Consider the following 24263-nt stretch of genomic DNA (forward strand, 5'->3'; position numbering starts at 1 on the left):
AAGGAAGGAAGAAAGAAGAAGAAAGAAAGAAAGAAAGAAAGAAAGAAAGGAAGGAAGGAAGAAAGAAAGAAAGCAAAGAAGATAGATAGCTAGATAGGTATATAGGATAAACACTATAACTCTTTTATAGATGATAGAAACCAAATTTCAGAGATGGTTGCATAGCTGGTGTCAGAAGCAGCCCTGGACCCAGGTGTTCCCTAACTCCAGGTTCCATGCTCATTCATACTTGTTGCCTTATAGGGAACATCAACCAAATTCTGTTAAGAGTAAAATCTCTTCTTATCCAAGGACTGAAAAGAGAAAATGAGCATCCGGACCCACAAATGACTTTTAAGATTCTGCTTCCTTCCCCTTTTCCAGTCCTAGCAGATTTAGCAATTCAATGGATTAGCTTTTAACTTTTAATGGGTTTTTGTAGCGGCTGTTTTGTATTTTCTTCCTATACTGGTAGCTTCAGAATCCTGATTACTTAAAGAGTGATGATGGTGGATTGGTAATCCTTTCAACAAACGGAGACTTTTCCGGAAGGAGTTTAGTTAATAGCTAATCCATTAAATTGATATAGTTCTCCTCCCCTCCCCCCCAAATTAACCCAACATTTCATCATTTTCCAGAACTCAGAACTATTCCATCACAAATCACCAATTTACCAAAACAAAACCCACAAGTCTCACCTATTCTGCGTTCTCTGGGACAGGTGAAGGAGCTAAAGCTAGAATAGCATGATTTGGCCTAGAATGGAAAATTAAGGAAGAAAGGGAAAATTTCTTGGGTACTGATTGTGCTTCAGAAAGTAGGAACTGGGCCGGAAAGTGTGTAGATGGATTTGGCCATGGGCTAGGAGCAGAAGTAATAGTGGGCTGTGGCTGTTGCTGAGCCAGATGGGAAACTTTGTAGGGAGGCTTAGTAGGATCTCACTGCTTTATTATTTCCCAGAAGTTTCCAAGACTAGTCTGTTCTGGACTGGGCTGGAGAAGGAAGGTCATCCCTTATTCAGAGAGCAGCCCTTTTAAACCCTTTTAAAGTCCCTTTCTCCCCAAAGTATCCATCTGCTCATTAAAAGAACTAATTTTCCACCACTGAAAATAAGACTAAAAGAAAGACTCTTGGGTGTGAAATAGGAGGGAAAAGTGACTAACATTTATACCTGGCCTCTTATTTGACTGGCACAATAACCTTATGAAGTAGACACTGTTATTAGCACAGAGAGGCTCTAGTGTCTAAGGCAGGATTCAAATCCAAGTGCTAGTTCAGCTTAGGTCAACTTAAATCAGAAGTGGTCAGATGGTCCCTTGGAGGGGGATGAGGGGGAGCTTTCCCAGCATTGACCTCAGGTTGTCCTGGAAGTTCTCTTCCATGTCTCTCAGAGGGAAGTGTCTGCTGCCTTCCCCCCAAACTGAAGGGGATGTTTATGTTGCTTGTGCTGGATGCATAAATGCCCGATGTTGGCTTGTCCCCCGGGGATCTGCAGCATGGAGCGGGCAGCCCCAGGGTGCGGGGGAAATCATCCCCAGCTGGAAGAAGAAGAGAGGAGCCTTCGTTCTTACAGAGAAGCTCCTCCAGCTGCCTGAGATACAGCCCCGGGGAGGATGCCCGTCCCCTTGCCTGGGTGCCCAGTGTATAGGCATGGATGGCAGCCCTGGGGTTTCTCAGGGAGGAGGCCCCACCTCTGCAACTGCTTTCTTTCCTCTCCTAAGTCAATGACCTCCCGTAGTTCACTGAACCAGAACATTCCCAAAGCTCCCAGAGTGTGTTTCCAAGAGGCTTTCTGGGAACTGGTCCCAACTTAGCGGGGAGCTTGGTCCTGGAGCCAGGACAACGACCTCTGTGTCGCAACGCTTTCAACATAGACTCTGTTTGGCTAAACTGTGGGGGGAGAGGTGGTGGAGCTGGCAGGACTGGCTGGGAGTGTTCGTGCTCTCCCAACACGGCCAACTCTGGCACCAGGAACCTCACCATGCCGGGAATGAGCCTAGTTCTTTGTGCTAATTAAAAAACAGCATTCAAAAAGACCAGAGGAAGAGGGAGAGAGAAGTGGAAAGGGAGAGACCAGTGAGGAGAAAGGGTTTAGCCTTGGTGTTTGCAGCCCAGGTCAGTTTCCCTGGCGGTAAGCAGCTCAGGATGAAGCTAGCTCTGGCCCTCCTGCTCGTGGCCAGCCAGCTGAATGTCCAGGTACAGTCTCGGGAGACGGACCTCTCCTGCGAGGATAATGATGTCTTCCAAGCCGTGGACGCGGCACTGACCACGTACAACACCCAACGATCCTCCGGCAGCCAGTATGTCCTGTACCAGATAACCGGAGCCTCTCTGATGGTGAGTGAGTGACCTTGGGGGGGTGGCCTGGGGCCTGCTTGCTGACTGTCCTGTGCGATGTCCAGGGCTCAATGAACATCCCTGTCCGGTGGCTCCATCATCAGTGCTCTTCAAAGGAAAGCACCGATGTCCAAGCCAGCCATGGCCTCCAAAGCCATTCTTCTTTCCGGTGTGGGCAACTCCATCCTTGCAAGCACTTCCAAGCTCTTCAGCTTCTTCTGTCTCCCTCCATCCACACAGCTAAGCTGTTCCCCAGTCATCTTGGTTCTGCCTCGATAATTTCTTGAGTCTGTCTCTTTCTTTCCAATCGTGTGGCTCCCAGTCTACTCTAGTTGTATATCATCTCTTAGTTGGACTCTTGTCAAAGTCACCTAATTGGAACCCTAACTTTTATTTTCTCTCCTCATAAATTCAAATCTGCAAACATGGATCACCTGAAAAAGCTTTACTAGCTCCCTGTTGCCTCTAGGGTGAAATAGAAACTCTCCTGACTGGCTTGAAAGCTTCGTCACAATTCAGCTTCAGCCTACCTTTCTTTCTTTTTATTTATATCTTTATTTTTGCTGAGGCAATTGGAGTTCAGTGACTTGCCCAGGGTCACACAGCTAGGAAGTGGTAAGTGTCTGAGATCGGATTTGAACTCAGGTCCTCCTGACTTCAGGGCTGGTACTCTATTCATTATACCAACTAGCTGCTCACCCCTCCCACCCCCACCCCCACCCCCACCCCTCGTCTACCTTTCCAAGTTGATTGTATATTGCTCCTTTCTCTGCCCTCAGTGGTCCAGCCAAACTGTCCTACTTGGCTGCTTATCTGAACTTGGTAAATCATTCTACCTCTATGACTTTGTACAGACTAGCTCCCCTGGAATTTCTGGAGTGTTCACCTTTCTTTCCTCTGCTTATCAGAATCTTAAGCTTACTTTCAGGCTTAGTCCATCTGCTATCTCCCATAGCAAGCCTTTCTGAGCCCTCGCTCTCTTCATTTGTTTATCTGATATACCTAGGAAGGTGGAAAGTCCTTGAGGTCAAAGTAGCTTTTAATCTTGTCTTTGAATACCCAAAACATAGCCTCAAACATGGTAGGTGTTTCATAAATGCTTGTTAAATTAGACAGGATCAGAGTGGTTTGGATTGCTATGTTGCAAGCTCTATATGGTGACTGTAATTTAAAAAAAAATTGTTTTTATTTCATGAAATATTTCCCAATTACATGTAATGTTTTTTAAAACAATCATTTGAAGAAACTTGTTCAAATTTTCTCCTCTCTTCTGTGCCTTCCCCCACCCAGGGGCAAGCAATTTTATATCAGTTATAAATGTGAGGTTGTGCAAATGATCATATTAATAATTTCATATTAATCATCTTGTAAAAGAAAACACTAACAAGATAAAACAATAAAAATTAAGAAAGTTTAAAAATGCATGTTTCAATCTGCTTTCAGAGCTCATCAATTCTCTAAAAATGGATAGCATTTTTCATCATGGATCCTTTGCAATTATTTTGAATTATTGTCTTGATTAGAGTAGTTAAGTCACTCACAATTGATCATCATTACAATATTGCTGTAACTGTGTACTGAAATCCGCTTGCTCATCATTCCTTATAGCACAATAGAACTCCATACCAATTCCCATTTCCCACAGCCATTTCCCAGTTGATATATATCTTCTTGATTTTAATTCTTTGCTATCACGAAAAGAGCTGCTATAAATATTTTTCTCTAAATAGCGACTTTACCTTTTTTTTTTTTAAATTTTAATCTCTTTGGTAACCAGGAAGAGCTGAAGCAGAGAAAGAAAATGCTAGCAAGGAGGTTAAAGCAATATATCACAAAGATCAGATACCATGACAAGGTGGTATTTATACCTGAAACGTAGGGCTGGTTCAAAATTAGGAAAACCATTAGCATAACTGATCATATCAACAACAGAACAACAGAAACCACGTGACTGCTTTAATAGATGCAGAAAAAGCTTTTGACAAAATACAGTACCCATTCCTATTAAAAACACTAGAGAACATAGGAATAAAGGAAACTTTTCTTAAAAATAATTAATAGTACCATCAAAAGAAGTCTTTCCAATAAGATCAGGGATGAAGCAAAGATGAAGCTCATTCTCACCATTATTATTCAATTCAATATAGCTAGAAATGCTAGCTATAGTAATAAGATAAGAACAAGAAATTGAAAGAACTAGAATAGGCAATGAGGAAACAAAACCATCAGCCTTTGCAAATATGATGGTATACTTAGAAAATCCTAGGGAATCAACTGAAAATACTTGAAATAACTTCAGAAAAAGTTGCAGGATAGAAAATAAATCCACATACATTATCAACATTCCTATATATTATCAACAAAGACTAGTAGCAAGAAATAGAAAGAGAAATTCCATTTAAAATAACTGTAGACAATATAAAATACTTGGTAAGTTTACTTGCCAAGACAATCGCAGAAACTTTATGACCATATTTATAAAATACTTGTCACCAAAAAAAGTTAGATCAAAATAATTGGAAAAATATTAATTGCACATAGGGGTTGAGCCAATATAATAAAATGACAATCCTGCTGAAGTTAATGTAGTTATTCAGTGCCATAACAACCAAACTACAAAAAAAAAACCCTATTTTATAGAAATAGAAAAAAAAATGACAAAATTCATCTCGAAAAATCAAGTCAGAAATCTCAAGGGGATTAATGAAAAAAATGCAAGGTGACAGGTACAGCAGATCTCAAACTATATTAAAAAGTCAAAATCATAAAAAAAGTACTAGTTAGAAGATAGAATGGTAGATCAATGGACTAGATTAGGCAAATAAAAACAGTACTAAATGACCTACTAATTTTAGTAATCTAGTATCTGATAAAGCCAAAGACCCTAGCTTCTGGTATAAGAACTTACAATTTGACAAAAACTTCTGTGAAAACTGGAAAGCCATGTGGCAGAAACTAAACATAGACCAACATTTTATATTGTTTGTCAAGATAAACTCAAAATAGATACATGATTTAGGCATAAAGGGTACTACCTCAAGAAAGTCTAGGAGAGCAAAGAATGTTTTACTGTCAGATTTATGGAGAGGAGAGGAATGTATGACCAAACAAGAAGCAGAAGATATTATGAAATATAAAGTGAATAATTTTGACTAATTAAATTTTAAAAAGGTTTTGCACAAGCAAAACCAGTTGGCTTTTATTTTTATAAATTTGATTTGATTCTCTATATATTTGAGAAATGAGGAATTAAGAAGAGAAATTTGCTACCGCAATTTTTTCTTCCAGTTTCCCATTATCCTTCAAATTTTGACTGTATTAGTGTTGTTTGCTTTATTTCATGTAATCAAATTTATCTGTTTTACCCTGTGTAATCCCCTCTATCTCTTGTTTAGTCATAAATTCTTTGTTTATCTCCAGATCTGACCTGTGCATTTTCCCATGCTCCCCTAATTTATTTATATTACCTTTTATGTTCAAATGTTTATCTATATTGACCTTATCATGGCATATGGTGTGATATGGTCTCTAATTTTTGTCACACTCCATTTCAGTTTTCCTAGAAAAAAAGTTTTTAAATCAAATAGTTAATGCTTATCCCCAAAACTTGGTTTGTCAAATACTAGTTAGATTACTATGGTGATTTACCAATGTATATTGTGTCTCCACTGATACACTATCCTGTTTCTTAGCCAGTATCAGATTATTCTCCCAGTTACTGCTTTGAAGAATATAGCCCAAAATCTGAAACAACCAGGCCACTTTCCTTTACCTTTTTATTTTTCTTTAGCGTTGCATTTCAAAGTCAAATTTTCTACTCAGCTCTAGTCTTCTCATTAACAATGCTTAAAAACCCTCCATTTTTCATTAAATATTCATTTTTCCCTTGAAGGACTGTATTCGGTTTTGCTGGGTAAATTATTCTTGGTTGTAACGCCACAGCTTTTTCACCTTCTGGATTATCACATTTCAAACCCTCTGCTCCTTTAATATAGTAGCTGCTAAGTCTTATGTGAGCCTGATTGCGGTTCCATGATTTTTGAATAGTTGCTTTCTAATGCTTGAAGTATTTTCCATTGACATGTGAGTTCTGGAATTTGTCTATAATATAAATATTATATTTATAAATAAATAAATATAATATAAATATAAATTTTGGAATCTCTCAGTGGTTGTATCAGTTCACAACTCCACTAACAATGTATTAGTATCTCAGTTTTTCCACATCCTCCCCAACATTCATCATTTTCTTTTCCTGTCATCTTGGCCAGTCTGAGAAGGTGTAGGTAGTACCTCAGAGTTGTCTTAATTTGCATTTCTCTGATCACTAGTGTTTTAGAGTATTTTTCCATATGATTAGAAAGAATTTTAATTTCATCATCTGAAAATTATCTGTTCATATCCTTTGACTATTTATCACCCAGTTCCATTTATTTTCTTCAGTGAGTTTTTGTACCTCTATTCCCATTTGACCAAATCTGATTTTAAAGAATTATTTTAATCAGTGAATTTTTATATTTCTTTTCCATTTGTTCAATTCTAGTTTTAAGGTATTATCTTCTTCAATATATTTTGTGCCTCTTTTTACCAAGTTATCAATTATCTTTTTTGTAATTTTCTTCCTTTGCTTTAATTGCTCTTTGCTATAGGAGAAGCTTGTTTTTACTTCTATATTCTCCTCTGAAAATGAATCCTGGTATTCTCTATTCCCACAATAATTTTTGATGGTTGGCTTTTTTTTCTTTGCTCAAATGTGTACAAGCAAGCCAAACAATAATAGCATGAACTTTTAAAATCAAATGTGACCAGGGCAATTAATTACAGAGCAGGATTCATCAGATGGCAGGTTAGGGACTGAAAATGAGGCAGGGTGATGTGAGATGCCTGCTGTCTTGTGAGTAGGGAGTTCTGAAGTTCTGGATCTTGATCAAATAATCCCTTCTCTTTTTTAGATTTCATGTAGCCCATCTACTAAATATGATGATTGGATCACCTGATTTCTAATTCTATTCAACCAACTTTTATTAGGTGGCTACTGTGGGCCAGGGACTGTGCAAGGTGCTGGGGATCCAAAGTCAGAAATGAAATGGTACCTACTTTCAGGAACTTTATATTCTGCTGAGGGGAAACGATGTGGGGAGAGGTAAGCACGGACAAGGAGAACTAAGGAGGATAGTGTATTAAAGCATTGAGACTGAAAGATCTCATGTTCTATGAATTTAAGACCAGCTAAGAACCCGAACCTAAACATTCACTCAAACTTGCAGCAAATGTGTAGCAAATCCCTCCTGACAAAGCTCTGGGGTCAGATGCTCTCCTAACTTTGATCTTTTGCTCTATCCTAACACAGTGTTCATTTATGATTTCCTATAGAACTCTGATGAGCAGATCTTTGCAATAACCTATGCAATCCGAGAGGGTAACTGCACGGTCGAGACAGGTAAAAACTGGAAAGAATGTGGCTACAAAAAGTCTGAAAATCAGGTAAAATTGTTTTATCTCTGTCCATCTTCTATTCCCTCTGCAATTTATACTTTGGTGAGAGAAGAGAAGAAAACCTTTTGCTTATTCTTATAGGACCTGACAGAAGGAGGATAGATTCAAGAATCTGGCAGTCTATTTTCAAACTTAAAGGGGTATTTTCTCTGTGAGCCAATGAACATGATGATTTTTGTTTTATACCATGACTTTAGGCAGGGATGAAGGGGAAGGAACAAGGGAATTAATGTTACAACAATGAGGAAGGTAGAATGATAGAGCTTAGAGGCAAAGAAAGTAGTGACTGCTGGCTCATCACCTTATTTCTCTTTCTGGAAATATCAGCAATGTTCAGATAAAAATCAAACAAGTAGAACTTTGGGATTTAATGATAGAGTTGGCCAGCAACCAGTCATCTTCCTTAAGTCCAAATACGATCATGCTACTTCTCACTCAATCTGTGGCCAGAGATTTTTCTTGATTAAATGAGTTTCTGAATTTAGGGTTGAAGATTTATGACCCCTTTTGTATTTAGGAGCAGGGGAAATGCACTGCAAAAGTGAAGAGGGAGAATGGAAAGACATTCGTCGTCATGGAGCAGAATTGTCATATCGCTCCAGGTATGTGATTAGCTCAACTATTCCACAAAGGGCCACCATCACTCTTCCTTATATTTATTTGTTGGGTTTTATTTCTTCCCACAATAAAATAATAACTACTTTTCTTTCAATTTTATTAATCTCTCCTTTAATTTTCAGACTTTCTATTTTGGTGTTCAATTGGGTTTTAAAATTTTTGTTCAATATCTAGATTTTTGTTTAGTTGCATGCCAAATTTATTGATTTATTTCTCTCTTTTATTGACAAAAGTGTTAAAAGAAAAAAAATGTTTCCCCTACTTTGACATCACAATTTTGGTATATTATCTCATAGCCATCGTTGTCTTAATGAAATTATTATTTCTATAAATTTTTTCTTTGACCCAACCAACCTTCAGGATTGGATTATTTAATCTCCAATTAATTTTTAATCTTTGCTTTAAAAGCACTATGTTAAATATAGTTTTTTTTTATATCCTAGCTTCTTAGAGGTGAAATTAGTATTTTTGTTTATTTGCTTTTATTTGGAAGTTTTTATGTACTAATATACGAACAATTTTGGAGAAGTTGTCATGCACAGCTGAGAAATAATTATACTTTTTCTATTTTTATTCAATTTTAAAAAAGGTTTATTATAGCTAAATTTCCTAAAATTCTATTCATGTCCTTCACTTTTCTTTTGTTTAATTTGGTTAGATTTATCTAGCTTCAAGAAGGGCAAATTGAGTACCCACAATATTACAGTTTTGCTCTGCATTTCTTCCTATAAATCATTTAATTAATTCTTTTTTTTTAATAACTTTTTATTGATAGAACCCATACTAGGGTAATTTTTTACAACATTATCCCTTGCATTCACTTCTGTTCCGATTTTCCCCCTCTCTCCCTCCACCCCCTCCCCCAGATGGCAAGCAGTCCTTTATATGTTGAATAGGTTACAGTATATCCTAGATACAATATATGTGTGCAGAACCGAACAGTTTTCTTGTTGCACAGGGAGAATTGAATTCAGGGGAGAAAAACAAAAATGCAAGCAGTTTATATTCATTTCCCAGTTTCTTACTTTGGGTGTAGCTGCTTCTGTCCATCTTTGATCTATTGAAACTGAATTAGCTCTCTTTATCGAAGAGATCCACTTCTATCAGAATACATCCTCAAACAGTATCATTGTTGAGGTATATAATGATCTCCTGGTTCTGCTCATTTCACTCAGCATCAGTTCATGTAAGTCTCGCCAGTCCTCTCTGTATTCATCCTGCTGGTCGTTCCTTACAGAACAATAATATTCCATAACGTTCATATACCACAATTTACTCAACCATTCTCCCATTGATGGGCATCCATTCATTTTCCAGCTTCTAGCCACTACAAACAGGGCTGCCACAAACATTTTGGCACATATACATTTAATTAATTCTTTAAGAATTAAGATTCTGTGCTATTTAGTGCATGTATTTTTAGAACTAATATTAATTATCTGTAATGTCTTTCAGCCAAAAAACAATTTCTCTGTTTATCTCTTTTAATTGGAAATATTTTTACTATTACTGAAATCATGATGACTATTCTGCTTTTTTTACTTCAAGGGAAGCATAAAAAATTGTGCTCTGCATTCTTACTTTAACTTTATGTCCTGTTGCAAATGTGGGTTTTTTTTTAATAAACAACATAATGTTGGATTTTGCTTTTTAATTTATTCTGCTATCCCTTTCATTTTATGAGTCAGTTGATGCCATTCATGTTTATAGTTATGATCATTAATTGTGTATTTCCCTCCATTCTCATTCCCTTATAGTTTTCCTTTTATTGCTTCCCCCCCATACACCCCCCATGTCTCCCTCTTTCTGTCTCTGTCTCTCTCTGCCTCTGCCTATCTCTGCCTCTGCCTCTCTCTGTCTCTGTCTCTCCCTGTCTGTCTCTATGTAATTTTCCATTCCTTGCCCAGTTCACAAAACAGTGAAATTTAAGCACCTCCTATTCCTCAATACTACTCCATCTCTCTCAACTCCATACAACCCTCTTCTTATTGATTTAGTTCATATTCAACTTCTAAGAAATTGGGCAGTTTTCTTTTATGATTTCTTGAAATATTATTTCTGTTTTTGTTTATGGCTTTCAAGTAATTTAGTGATTCTTAAATTATCTCTTCACAATATGTTTTCCTGTTCACTTGTTTTTGTTATGAGATGCTTTTCTATCTGCTGTATTTTCAGTTTTTAATTTTTTTTTGATATTTCTTTGTAATCCCCAAAGTCATTACCTTCTATTTGATCAAATCTATTTTAGGGAGTTTCTTTTTTCATTCATCAAAATCTATCCCTTACTTCAAGCTATGTTTTTACCTTTTTCTTCTATAAGTCTAATTTCTTTACCCATTTTTTTCCTGCTAACCCTGCTATTTAATTTCTAAAAATAATTTTAGCTTAAAAAATCCCAAAGCTCAAGTTTTATCTCTTCTAGGAATTCTGGTTGGACTTGTGATTTAGCTGTGTTTTTCTTTGGAGCTTTGCTTGTTGATATTTTGGAATAATATGCTTCTTTTGACTCCCTTTCCTCATAACACCTATTTATGGTGGGATTCTTTCTTCTTTATTTGCTCATTATTCCAACATATTTTGTGATTTAAAACTTTATTTTTTGGACCAGGATATATGAACTTCTGGGGAGCAATGAGTAAATTGAGGTTTTGTTTTTGTTTTTGTTTTTCCACATGTGTTTTTTCTTCTGTTTTCTTGGGGATGTTGTGTTATTTTATAGATGGCTCAGACTAGGAACTTATAGTATTCACAGAATAGTGTAATCCAGGGGAAAGTTATTTTAAAAATTGTTCTTGTTCAGAAATTTCAGGGCCAGATTTTGATCTAAGCAACATGCCTGTGAGCTTGTCCTGCTTGAAATTTCTAGTAGACTTTTTGCTAGATTCAACCAGTACCAACAACCAGAAAATCAATAAATTCAGAGGAAAAGAAATGAAGAGTTCCCTTTGGTCTGGGAATCCTGCCTTGATTATTCATTTATAGACTTTATAGTCTTCTAGAGGATAGAATTGAGTAGGTGCTCTGCTCCTGGGGTCAGAGCCAAATAACTACTATTTGTTTTCATATTGACTCCTTGTTCTGTACATAGCTCAGGGTTTGCCACTACTGCTTCCTACCACCATCAGATCCCTTCTATCTTCCTGGAATTTCTGACAGGATACTCATACTTGGCTAGAGAACACCATTTATCAGTTGACATCTGTTCTAATTTGGAAGTCCCTGTGTCTTCTGTACCAATTTCTTTTGTTTTAGTCCTCATAGTATTAGTCTTCTTTTGGTCCCTAGATTTCTAGGATGCGTTATATTGTTCCTGGCCAAATCCCAACTTCAGTGTCCACAAACTTTGTTTGTCTATCTCTGTAGGCTGATCTGGACTGGAAAAATGATTCATTGTGATTCTCTCTGTCTCTCTCTTTCTCCATCTCTCTGCCTGTGTGTCTGTTGTCTCTGTTTGTCTCTCTGTCTCTGTCTCTGTTTATCTCTCTTATATTTCCCAATTGGGACTTGGTTTGGTAAATTTTCTAGATTATGTGGAGAAGATGTGTTGGAGGAGTCAGGATGTAGCATCTTGATACTCCACCATCTCAACTTCCCTTTTTGACTGATTCCTAATCGGCAATTATGCTTCTATCATGTGACTGAAAGCCAGAAGCTGACAATGGTTTCCTATAAGCTTTTTAAAAGTTAAATCTCTGTGTTTTTCTCCTCTTTCAATAAAGTTCATGAAGCAGTGGTGGCAGCTCGTGGTCCATGCCGTGGCTGCTTCCATAGCATATCAACCAACAGTTCAGATTTGGAAGAAATTTTGAAACATGCTGTTCGATATTTTAATGAAAAATCTAACCATGAACACATCTTTGCCCTTAAAGAAGTCCTGAGAGCCTCACGACAGGTTTGGATATAATTTATTTCTTTGCTTCATTCATGTGCTTTGTTTTAGACATCTATTTTAATAAAATATTTTATTAATAAGTGATAAATAATATAATTCATTAAAATAATTCATAGATGTTTAATAGATTAATAATAAAATATTTTACAATAAAACACACCTATTTTATATATTATATATGGTATTTATAAACGCAAACATACATAGGTATGTCTGTACCCATGTGCATATATAATATATCCTTTTATAGTAATTGTATAATTGATAAATATTATAGATGAATACATACTATTAATTTTTACACCAAATATGTAATATGTAGCCTAGCATGTAATCTGCATACTTACATAGAGGGGCAGTGTAACATAGTGGATACACAATCACTTTGGGTTTGAGACCTGCCCTTGAATCCTCTACACTGTGTAAGTCACTTAGCTTTTCAGTGACTCAGGCAAGTTTCTAAAGTATAAAGAAGGAACTGATCTGCAGGGGTTCACACTTCATGTGTGTTCTTCAAGAACCTGTGCCTGGATGGGTGTTAAATGTGGGATGTTGATTGAGTGAATCAATCAGCTCACTGACTCTAAATCTGAATAAACTATGAGGTGTTTGACACCTTAAAGAGGCAAGAAAAAATGTCTATCAACCAACCAATCAAAAGCTTTAGATTAAGGGTAAAAGGGGGATTAGCTGGAGTGAGTGTTGATGGGAAGGGTGTTAGGACTGGCTGAGGAAATTCAATCACCCCCTGTGGTCTTCTGTAAACATAAAAGTGTCCAGTGTCAAACTGAGAGAGAGATTCTGAATCATCAGAGATTTGGGGCAGAGCAGAAAGGAAGGAGCAGAGACATCTGCAGCTGAGCCAGAAACAAAAGCAGTTTGAGAGCAATGGGTGAAAAGAGGAAGAGAAAGAAAACTCAAACTATGGCAGAGAAGAGAAAAATGGAATAAGACCCTGTGCTCTGTGAGCATCTTGGATCAGAAGACTCAGAACGCTCCCTGGCAGGTAGAATGATCTCCTCAAGAACTGAGGGAGTTCCAAGAAAAGATCTGCTCTTCTTCACCTTCCCCTCTCAATGCTTGTTTGTTAACAGGCATTGTAAAATCCTCTGCTTCAGGCTTTTTCCTAACCTGCTTTGTGTCAGACACTCTGCCAACTGCTGGCAACAGAAAAACAAAAACCCCTACCCTCAAGGATCTTGCACTAATAGGAAAGACGACACATGCAAGAATAAGTAAATGCAAAACATCTACAAAGCAGATCTGAGGTAACCTTGGAGGATGGAGCACTAGTAATTGGCAGGGACCAGCAAAGACCCCATTTGAACATCATTATGCTGCAGCAATCTGCCAACGAAGACCTGAATGTAAATGATTATCACAGATAACATGGAGAAAAGGTGTGACTAGAGCATGAGGTGGGTTAGTCATAACTAATTGCTGGAACTAACAGACAAACATCTCCCAATGTAATTCAAGCCCAAGGGAATGATAAAAAAGAAGTTTAGAGAGGCTTCCAATGAGTTGAGTGGATTCTCTATGAAAGGACATGGAAAAGACGCTCCTTAGAAGGGGTGGATAGGCTCCATCTGTACCATTGATGGGATGGGAGAGTGGACTCCCTGAATTATTTAAGTTTGTTTTGTGTAGATGTAAATAGGATATATAGTCACACAAGTACTTATATGCATATGGGTATGTATATAGGTGCATATAATAATAATGTTACACAAATTAATCTTAGTAATATGCAAATTTAAGATTTTAATAATATCCAAATTTAACATTTGCAAAGTGTTTTATGTGTGTTATTTCATTTGATCCTCACAGAAAACCTGGGATACAAATGTTATTATTATCCCCATTTTGGGCAAATGAAGAAAGGGAGGCTGAGATTGTCTAGGTAACTTCATCAGGGTCATATAGCTGCTAAGGATCTAGGCAAAATTTCTATGTTGATTATTTTTATTTTATATTTTATTATTATATTATTGATGATTCTATATTGATTAATTGACTTGTCAATTCAGCATGTCTTAATTGGATCCAGACTCACATTAAAAAAAAATCTCAAATTTCCATGATGCAACAGGGTTATATAAGGTAGCTGGCACACAGTAGGAGATTAATAAATGCATGTGTTTCAAAACAGGTGGTACAAGAGTTACTCTCCCTAGCACGCTTTTGAGTGTGCTGGATCTCTTGGGCAGTCAAGAGGGTCCAGTCTGTGGATAAAGATAAAGTCAAATTTGTAAAGTTACAAGTGGACCAATGCTATCGAAACACAGTCGTAAATTTTTTTTTCAAGTTTACAGACCGTTGGGTTAGCAACGCTTGCCACGGTACCAAGAAGGAAACAGCCTCAAAGGCTGAGTATTTTGGAGCACGCTAACTGAGGTCACGAGCTATAACAAGTCTCCTGACTGATGCCTGGCTATCTCCCCTAGCTTTGACCTGAGAGATCCTCTCTGATGGATTTTATTCCAACCCAAAAGTCAAAAAACCATACAGACTAAGTAGTCAGTCCCTATGCTGCATCTTCCCTCCCTCCCTCCATCCCTTTGCCTCTCTCTCTCTCAAGTAGGTGAGACCCAAGTCACAAAGTGTCAACTCTCTAAGACAATGAATGAGTACCAGCTGTGCTGTGCATTGGGACACTCCATCACTTACTAGATTTGTGATCTTGGGCCAGTGACTTCACCTCTCCTGGCCTCAGTTTCCCCATCTGTATAAGGCAGGATTAGGTAACCATGAAGGTTCCTTTCTTCCCTGAGCTTTTGACCCTATGATAAAGTAAGTGAGGGTCAGTGAGTTATTTTCATTCTCAATAATCCCGTAGCTGGGAAGGGAGACCCTCTAGGGCAAAGATGGTGACATTGCTTTTTGTATCTCCTTGTATGTTATCAGTACTCTGCATATAACGGCCATTTGAGAGAGCCAACATCACCTGGTGAAGAGAGATCGGTCAGCCATGGAGTCAGGAAAACTTGGGTGGAGGTCCTGACTCTTACTCTTGCTGGCTGCATGATCCACTTCAACTTCTGAGGCCCCAGGCTCCTCTCCAAGTCTCTAAGTGCCCATCTGGGCTCTGCAGGGGCTTTTCTTACTTTCTAAACCAATGAAATATCTGGTCTAGTCCAGAAAAAAAGAGAAGTAGCGGAGAGAGCATTGAATCTCAGGAGACCTGGGTTCAAATCCTGATACCCATAAACTGTGGCCATGGGTAAATAATTTACCTCTCTGCCTCCTTTTCCTCATCTGTAAAATGGGAAGGAGCACTGGAAGCATGGGGTTGTTGTGAGGAGAGTATTTTGCAAACAGAAGTTTTATTTAAATCTGAGTAATTAGTTTATTAGATCGGATTTGATACAGATCAAGTAACAAACAAATTGCACTAAATCAGGGTTTCTTCATGATGGAGCTTTGCCAAATAATACAATTTCCTTTCAAATTACACTTATTGTAGGTAGTCAATGGATGGAACTATAAGTTCCAGTATTCAATCATCCAGACTGATTGCTTGAAGGAGACTGACCAATTAAATTCTGAATGCCAGCCCAAGCCTCAAGGGGTAAGTGATGCTAATATGAATTCTTCCCAAAGAATTTTCTGAGTCATTGCAAAGCAAAATCCACCACTTGTGTCCTTCAAATATCTGCTCAACTCGATTGGTTTTATAGGATTGGGAACGGTCCAGTTGGATGCTGTGTATCACATTTCTTTCATCAGTACCCCCAGGGGCCTGTAGCCAAGGGGCAAAACAAGATCATTTTATCTTTATTTAATCAACTTGGATCACTTTTCTCTAGATAAGTGGTTCTCAAAGTATGATCTGAGGACTCTTTCATGACAGAGAACTGGGTTACCATGAGTTCTACCAAAGCTTGAGGGCTTTGAGAGAAGAAACTGGGAACCAAAGGAGTAAGATGAATCTACTCAGGGAGGAACGGAGGAGATGGAGAGAAGGAAAGAAGGAAGCAGGAAAGAAGAAAGGAGGACTTAAGGGAAAGAGGGGGAAAGATATGTTTATTTGAGTCAGTGCTTGCCTCTTTCTGAAATGCTTGCTCCAGAGATGAAACTTGGTGTTGAGCCTCATCACATTTTCTTCTGTGAGGCAGCTTCTATCTCCAGAAAATAAGTATCACAATGAAAGGGCTTCATGTCATTCTTTTTTTTTTCCTCTCAGTCTTTCTGTCTTTATCTTTATCCCTATCTTCCCCTCCCTCATCCTTCCTCTCTCCCTTTCCCCTTTCTTCCATTCCCTTTCCTTTTGTTTCCCTTCCCTTTTTTTGTCTTTCCTTGCCCTCCCTGTGTCTCTCTTTCCTTCCTTCCCTTCTCCCATAAAGTTTTGAGATTGAATAATATATTATTATAATTAATAATTAATATAATTATTATAACATTATGAATATGAATATAATTTATCTAGAATCCTCCAGAAGCAGTTTCATCTTTCAAGATTTCTTCTAGTCCCAGGAGCCATAAATGTGATCTAGGGTTTATGGTTCATTAATGGTACAGTGTCAGAGAGAAGGATCCAGAGTGATCTCAGTCAAGTCCCCTGACTAATATCTTTGGACATTCATTTTTCTCCCCTGTAACATGAAGGAGTTGACTTACATGATTTCAATGATTCATCTAATGGATGATGTTTTGGGATCTTGGTTTCCTACTCTGAAAAACAAGGAGGTTGGACTAGATGGCCACTCAGGTCATATCCAGGCCCGAGTCCATGATCATTTGATTGCACTCCCAGACCTTGGAAGAGGGACAGTTCTGTATTTCTTGGTTTCATCTTTCTTCACCCGAGGGTGGGACCTCCTGCTTCTCTCAATAGCACAGAGAGTCAAGAGCAATTTATTGTAGTGACAAATATGGATTGCTCATCCCTGGATCTGGCAGAGAACCACTGTTCTCTTGGTTGAGCTTTCCCTTTCTGTCTTTCCTTCCAGGAGATAAGAATCTGCAGCGATTCTGCCTATGAAAATGCACATATGAACATTAGTATCACATCCCAGACTTGTAAACTAGGTAAGTGCCATAGTCAAGCACCTCAGCCTCGACCAATTATGTCTATTGTAAAAGGGGGAGGCCACAAAATGAAACAAAAGGCAATGACCTATGTGACTTCTGAAATGGAGGAGGGACCAAGCTCTAGTATGCGAAATGAGGGAGCTAGACTGGGTAGCCTCCAAAGTTTCTTCCTCCCACCTCTACTTCCCACCTCGAGTTGCCTGAACACTTGAAATTTTACTATTAGAGTTTATTCCTTTAGCTTACCTGTCTTTTCATTAGATCTTCCTTTAACATTCAGATGCCCCTGGGAAGGGCAACACATCGATTAACTGTAAGATGTGGACAAATTAACTTAATGAACATCTATTTACAATCTCAGATTCAGTGTTTCAGGTTTGGGAGAGAGCTCAGAGGTATCTGTTCCAATTTATCTGGGGCCCGAGCAAGAGCATCTTTCTACAATGTTTGTAATCGAGGGCAACTATAAAGTCCCTACTATGTACCATGTTTGGTACTGGGGATAAAAAAAAAAAAAGACATGGTGGATGTTGGATTTGGTACACTGAGGGGCAGGTGGAAGGAAAATGCAAACAGAGCTGGTTGGAGTCCTTTAGGGAGGTGAACTTTACCAACCTGATAAATTATTAAGAAATTCCAGTCTACTCCCATTGTGTTTCAGCAGGACAAATCCCCCTCGCTCATCAAATGCTCACACTAATCAAAAGTCTTGTATTCTAAAATCGAACTCTTATCTTCCAGAGAACGACTCAAATCCATCTGTCAGCCCAGAACTGCGTGAGCCTTTGAGAAATTGTCTTGAAAAAATTAACTCGGAGAATAAAAGTAACTTTTATTTCAAGACGCTGAGGATTCTGAAAGCAGAACCCCTGGTTTGTGAATGAGTCTTTTGCCAACAGCAGGCTTGTGGGTTGTAGCTGGTTCTCACTTCTGCCTTTCAACATGGACTTGGGTCCTAAAGCTTTCATTTGAGGATAGCTGTTGCTGTAATGTCCCTGGTTTTATCATGGGCATTTACTGGAGTTCCCTGACACAAGAGCTGCATCCATTGTGGGTGGGTGGGTAGGGAACGGTAACAGTCATTTCCCAACTTTGAGTATTCTTGCTTCCTTCATCTGTAAGATGAAGAGTTGGACCAAATGACCTTTCCTGGTCTAAATTAGTTTCCAAGGACCAAGTCCCATCCCATGAGCTCCAATTTCAAGAGTCCAGTCTGGGGTTATACATGTCTATGGATGTTTATGGGTTGAAGAAAGTGGATGGTAGCATTCCTAAGAATTCTAGGATGCTACAACCATGCTCCTACTCTTAGACTCTGCCATGAAAGGGATTGTAAATGACATCAGGATAGGAGAAACAAAGAAAGGTGGCAGGTCTTGTCCCTGCCTGTAGGGAACTTCTACATTCTGCCAGGGGCAAGGGAGATACCACAGAGAAAGAGCTACAAAATAAGTCTTAAGAGTTCCAAGATATGGACAGTAAAACTGCTAATAATTGAGGAGAATCAGAAAAGGCATCATGAGGTCCCTGGCCAGTGGGGAGAGCTTTGAGGGAAGCCAGGAATCCTGCACCACAGAAGTGATAAGTATAGACAGACATATCAGTCAAATGGTTGATTTAGAAGTTCACCCAAACTGCAGATCTGTATGTTCATAATTGTTGGAATCCTTACAAACTGCTAACTAATTAGAGTTGATCTAATCTTACAAGAAGATGTTTTGCGCAGAACCTGAAACAAGATACTAAGTAGAACTAATTAGTACAATGCTTGTGTTTGCACCTTTACTCATAGGAGTTCACAAGTATGGGAGATTCACAAAGTAACTTTGTAACTTTGGGAATTCACACCTCCCTTAAAGCTCTTTGGGCCAGAGAGCACTATGGGAGAAAACCCATACATAATGGTTACCAATAGCAACTTTTTACTTAGTGTTTTAAGGTTTGCAAAGCACATTAAAATATTATCTCATTAGAGCTTCATAACCACCCTGGGAAACAGATGCTATCATTATTCCCATTTAATAGATGAGAAAGCAGAGGCAGATGAAGGTTAAATAACCTGTCCAGGGTCTAGTGGTTTGAAGTTGGATTTGAACTCAGTACAAATATGTATATATAATATTTTCTAATTATGCACATACATGTATGTATATGTATATTTGTGTATATTTACATATATATGTGATTTTTTCCCTCTTGCAAAGTTTAGTTTGATTAGTAGGTAATTTCCCACGTAGGATTCTGCCTTAGAAATCCTGGGAGTAAAATACATGGGATGAAATCAGAAAGACAAATAGCTTCCTGTTGACTTTGCAGGTGGGATCTGGAACTGGATATGCCATCGAATTTTACATCAAAGAAACTGAATGCTTTAAAGAGGAAGAAAAGTATTCTGAATACTGTGAATTTAACGAATTTGGAGTAAGTCATTAGAGGATCAATTTTTTTTTTTAATAATCTGAGGGAAGCCAGAGTTCCAAGGGTCCTCACTCAAGGTCAAAAGTTCTTAATCTAAGGTTCATAAACTTGGTTTTAAAATATTTCAATCTATATTCAGACACAATCAATTATTTCTCTGGGCTTGCGTTTTCCATGAGTTTATCAGAACAGTCATGGATCACTGTGTTGCTGAGAATACCAAAGTCATTCCCAGCTGATCATCCTGGAACATTGCTATGACTTTATATACAGAACATTTCACTTAGCTTGAGTTCATGGAGGTTTCTGGGTTTTTCTGACAGCATCCTGCTCATTATTTCCCAGAGAATAATAATATTCCATCACAATCACATACCACAATTTATTCAAACATTCCCCAAGAAATGGGCATCCCCTCAGTTTCCAATTCTTTGTCCCGGGAAGAGAGCTGTTATAAATAGTTTTATACATAAAGGGCCTTTTTCTTTTTAAAAATATCTCTTTTGAGATTCATGCCTAGTACTGGTATTGTTAGGTCAAAGGATAGCTACAACTTTATAGCCCTACAAATATAGATCTTTGGATCATTTGTCAATTGGAGAAAAATATTTTAATATAATCTACATTTTATTTTATGCATTTGAAGACATAATTCAGAGGAGTCCATAGGTTTTGCCAGGCTGACAAAAAGGTCCAAGACACACAAAAAGGTTCTAAACACCCTAGTCTTGATCTTTGTATTATGATAAGAAAATGATTTCAAGACTTTTTCTTGTCTGGTAATATAAAAGTGGTGAAGTGAAGGGAATTTAATCCAATCCAATGCACTCAGTATGAAGGTATCTACTATCTACCCAGCACTGTGCTTGCTACTGAGATTTCAGAGATAAGAAACCAAATAAAACCATTCTGCTTTTGAGGAGCTGCCACTCTCCAGAGGACATAACATGTACAGAGACAAGTAAATAGCAGATAATTTGAGAAAAGGAGGCTGAGGAGCACAAGAGCCAAGGGCAGCAAAGAGGTAGATGTTACATGAACAGAACTCACAAAAAAAGCAAGACCTGGCCCCTAGCTCTGCTGCTAATTCTCCATGAATTCTCCATGAGGGCAAGTGCCCTCATCTATAAATGAAGAAATCGGCCTCAATGGCCTCTTCAGCCTCCTTCACCTCCTAGGATTCTATTTGCAGGCAGTAAATTAGAAGTAAGAGGTTAAGATCCCTCAATAGTGTGTGTCCGAAGGGTGATCGAACACGATGGTCTAGAATGAAGGGCCCTTGACCAGCTTGGGGGCTAGCCTGCAGATGTCTCGTTTCATTTTTGTTTTTCTGAACAGAATGTTTTGAAATGTACCGCGGATGTTTTGGAGGAGGAAGAGGGTACATTTAATCCCACAGTTCTCTGCGAGGAGGCAATACAGGTACAGAGTCTTATCTTTCTCTGTCTGGTTCATAAATCCTGAAGGATTATGTGCTAGTGTGGACAGAAATGTTTCTTAAAATGAAAGAAAGTGGCCTTTCTAAGCCATGTGGAGCAAAATCTTAGGTTGAATGCTTCCAAGGGGTGATTAGAAAAGGGGTCCACTCAGTCACCTTGGACTGGTCCACACCCCAAATCATATACACACAGATATCCATCCATGGCCCTCTGTTAGGCAACTCATTTCTTCTACAGACCTTTCAATGATTTAAGGTCTACTCTATGTCTGTGTACCTGTGAACTGCATATGTGCAAATTAGTGTTTCCAAAGAAATTGTGTTTTTATCATTGAACATGTCCTGTATCCTAGTCCGATATTACTCCCTTCTTCTCTAGATATCTCTATAGTTATATCTCTAAATATATTCTCTGTCTCTGTCTCTATAGCTGTCTTTCTGTATCTGTCTGTCTCTGTATGTGTGCGTGTGCGTGTGTTTTAAATTACTCAAGGAAGCATCTGTTATGCATCTATGATTTCCAGGTACTGTTCTAGGTGTTGATTTTCCAAATACATCGAGTCAGGCCTGTACCTTAGGAAGATTATTTTAACATGGAGAGGAGAGGGAGAGGGAGAAGAAGAGGGAGAGAAAGAAGGAAAGGGAGAGGGAGAGGGAAAAGGAGAGGAAGAGGAGGAAAGAGAGGGGAAGAGGGCAAGGGAAAGAGGAAGAAGAGAGAGAAGGAGAGGGATAGAGAAAGAGGAAGAGAGAAAGAGAGGGAGAGAAGAAGGAAGAGAGAGAGGGAGGAAAAGGGAGGGAGGGAGAGAAAAAGGGATGGAGGGAAAGAAAGAAGGGGAAGGGAGGGAGAGAGGGAGAGAAAGAAAGAGGGAAAGGGAGAGAGAGGAAGACAGAGAGAGGGCGAGGGAGAGAGAAGGAAAGGAAGGAAGAGAAAAGGAGATAGAAAGAGAGAGAAAGGAAAAGAGAAAGTTTCGCCAAGTATTCTCTTTTACATTAAATTTAAGCCCTTGCCCTTTACCTATGCAGGGATATTGTGATTATTATTGACATGCATTTGTCCATGCTTCTCTTTAGATGCTTATGAAAAGGCCTCCAGGTTTTTCTCCTTTTCGATCATCACTAGCGAAGCTACCATTGGAAAGCAGAGTGCCAGGTGAGCCCCAGGCTTCTGATATAACAGAACAAGAGGAAGAACAAGCCACAGAAACAGGACAAGGGCTTACTCCTCGTGGCTATGGTCGTGGGCACCGAAAGGGACAAACTCACCCGGGCCGTGGCCTTGGGAATAAACATGGGCATGGTCACGGTCAAGGACACAAATATAAGCATGGGCAAGGCCATTGGAAACATGAACAAAAAGACAAGGAAAGCCATGGGACAAATGAGTATCTGAACAGCCCAAATGAAGGGAATTCTCCTTCCAAGATCCAAGAGGAGACACAAGGTCCACCGCCCCTACATAGCCCATCACCGCAAGGGGATGCTGTTACTTCTTCTTATTTTTCAGATTTTGATCTCCTTGGTCCTAACCCAACCAATCCTCCATCTGAGCCTTCAACTCAAGAGAAGGAGAAAGCAGGGGAGGAAGATGATATAGAGGATGATGACTTGATCCCAGACATCTTTGTCGAGCCAAAGAGCTTCTTATTTCCTTCGTTGCCTGATCTTCCAGAACCCAAATGCCCTGGACAACCATGGAAACCAGTTGAAGTGATGGACCAACGCACAGAGGAGAGAGAGGATGATGTCTTTAATCTCTCAGATGCTATTTAATAGGGAAGAAATGATTTTCCTGCTGGCCCTTCACCATCCTACTGCCCAAATATAATGGACACAATACCTGAGAATAGTCTAGAGCAAAGGTTGAGACGCAGCATAGATGCTGGGGATCTCAAGAAACTCTTGAAAAGTTGTTTTGCAAAGATCTAAATCTATCCACATTCCATCAGGCAAGCAAATTCCCTCAGCAAAGGAGAAGATATGTAAGATGAATTTGTTTTAGGGCCATTTTTTGAGTTTTAAATACCATATATCAGCAAGGAAGGATGTTTGTTGCTTGAGGCATAACTAATATTTTTTTAAATATCTAGGCAAACTGACTTTTTATGCATGAGTATCAATAAACAGAAATTAAATGAAACGAAGTCTGGGGCTGTCACATAATTAATTGGTGCTTAATTAATGCTAGAAATGTAATTATCAAAGAAATCTTTTTAAGATTGTCAAGAGACTAGTGCAGCATTGATGTAGAAGCATTGCCAAAGAGCAGAAGGTTGAGAAGGAGCCGTTACATCTCTTCTTTGGGCCCACAAACACTTCCTTAACTTTTTCCAATGGAACAATTTGTCTCTATCCTGACACTGTTGCGACTAACTCTTAAAACTTCACGATTTTTTTTTGCTCTACTTTTGCATGTAGGAGCGGTAGAACAATAGGACTATGTTCTGGTTGTTTGGTGAACCTCTACTCTATCTCTACCCTATCTCTATTTTGGTTCATTATTTTTACTCATTAGAACAAGGGAAAAACCTTATTAAATAATCTGGAAAATAACTGTTGCTATGCTTAAATGGGAATAAACCAATCAATTCAACCACATTTTACTGTTCTTACAGGAAAACTTAAGACTTTGTATATATCAAGACCAAGACCCAAAGGTAAGGTCAATAACAGATATAATAATTGAAGAAAGAAGTCTTTTGACATAGGATTCAGTAGCAAGACTTGAGATCCCAAAATATCATCCTACCTAATGGTCCAGAAAGGAAAGCAGATAAAATTGAATCTCATCAAAAGAAACAGCAATTCACTCCTCTGCAGGAGTTAAATCATGATTATCTGATCCCTAATTAATTCACTCTGATCTTCTCTGTTCCCATTAGCCTTCTTTTCTAGATTTCAGTGTGTTCAGACTGGGCAGAAGCTCCAATCCCTCTTATTAGAACGCCCCTCTCCAGGTGAAGGATGCTTTCATTCCCATTCATGAAGGCCAGAGACCTTCCTGAAGACAGGAGACTTCTTAACCTAACAGTGTCCGAGCATACTTTATACACT

The 24263-nt window shown here is 38.6% G+C and overlaps 1 protein-coding gene across 2 annotated transcripts; it reads left to right on the top strand.

Annotated features, from left to right (window-relative positions):
- Window positions 1–1871: 1871 nt before the first annotated feature.
- Window positions 1872–23349, top strand: KNG1 (kininogen 1). 2 transcript variants are annotated; one of them, XM_051991770.1, is made up of 11 exons: window positions 1872–2316; window positions 7690–7800; window positions 8330–8414; window positions 12150–12322; window positions 15789–15893; window positions 17275–17353; window positions 18098–18228; window positions 19673–19777; window positions 21113–21196; window positions 22284–22362; window positions 22717–23349. In XM_051991770.1, exons 1-11 carry the CDS (start codon window positions 2125–2127, stop codon window positions 22980–22982), a joined length of 1410 nt encoding a protein of 469 aa, XP_051847730.1. In that variant the 5' UTR covers window positions 1872–2124; the 3' UTR covers window positions 22983–23349. The 2 variants fall into 2 exon arrangements, with proteins under 2 accessions (XP_051847730.1, XP_051847729.1); XM_051991769.1 differs by having other exon boundaries at window positions 22284–23349.
- The last annotated feature ends 914 nt before the right edge of the window (window positions 23350–24263 follow it).

The sequence above is a fragment of the Antechinus flavipes genome, chromosome 3 (assembly GCF_016432865.1).
Source record: "Antechinus flavipes isolate AdamAnt ecotype Samford, QLD, Australia chromosome 3, AdamAnt_v2, whole genome shotgun sequence".
NCBI classification, from domain to species: domain Eukaryota; kingdom Metazoa; phylum Chordata; class Mammalia; order Dasyuromorphia; family Dasyuridae; genus Antechinus; species Antechinus flavipes.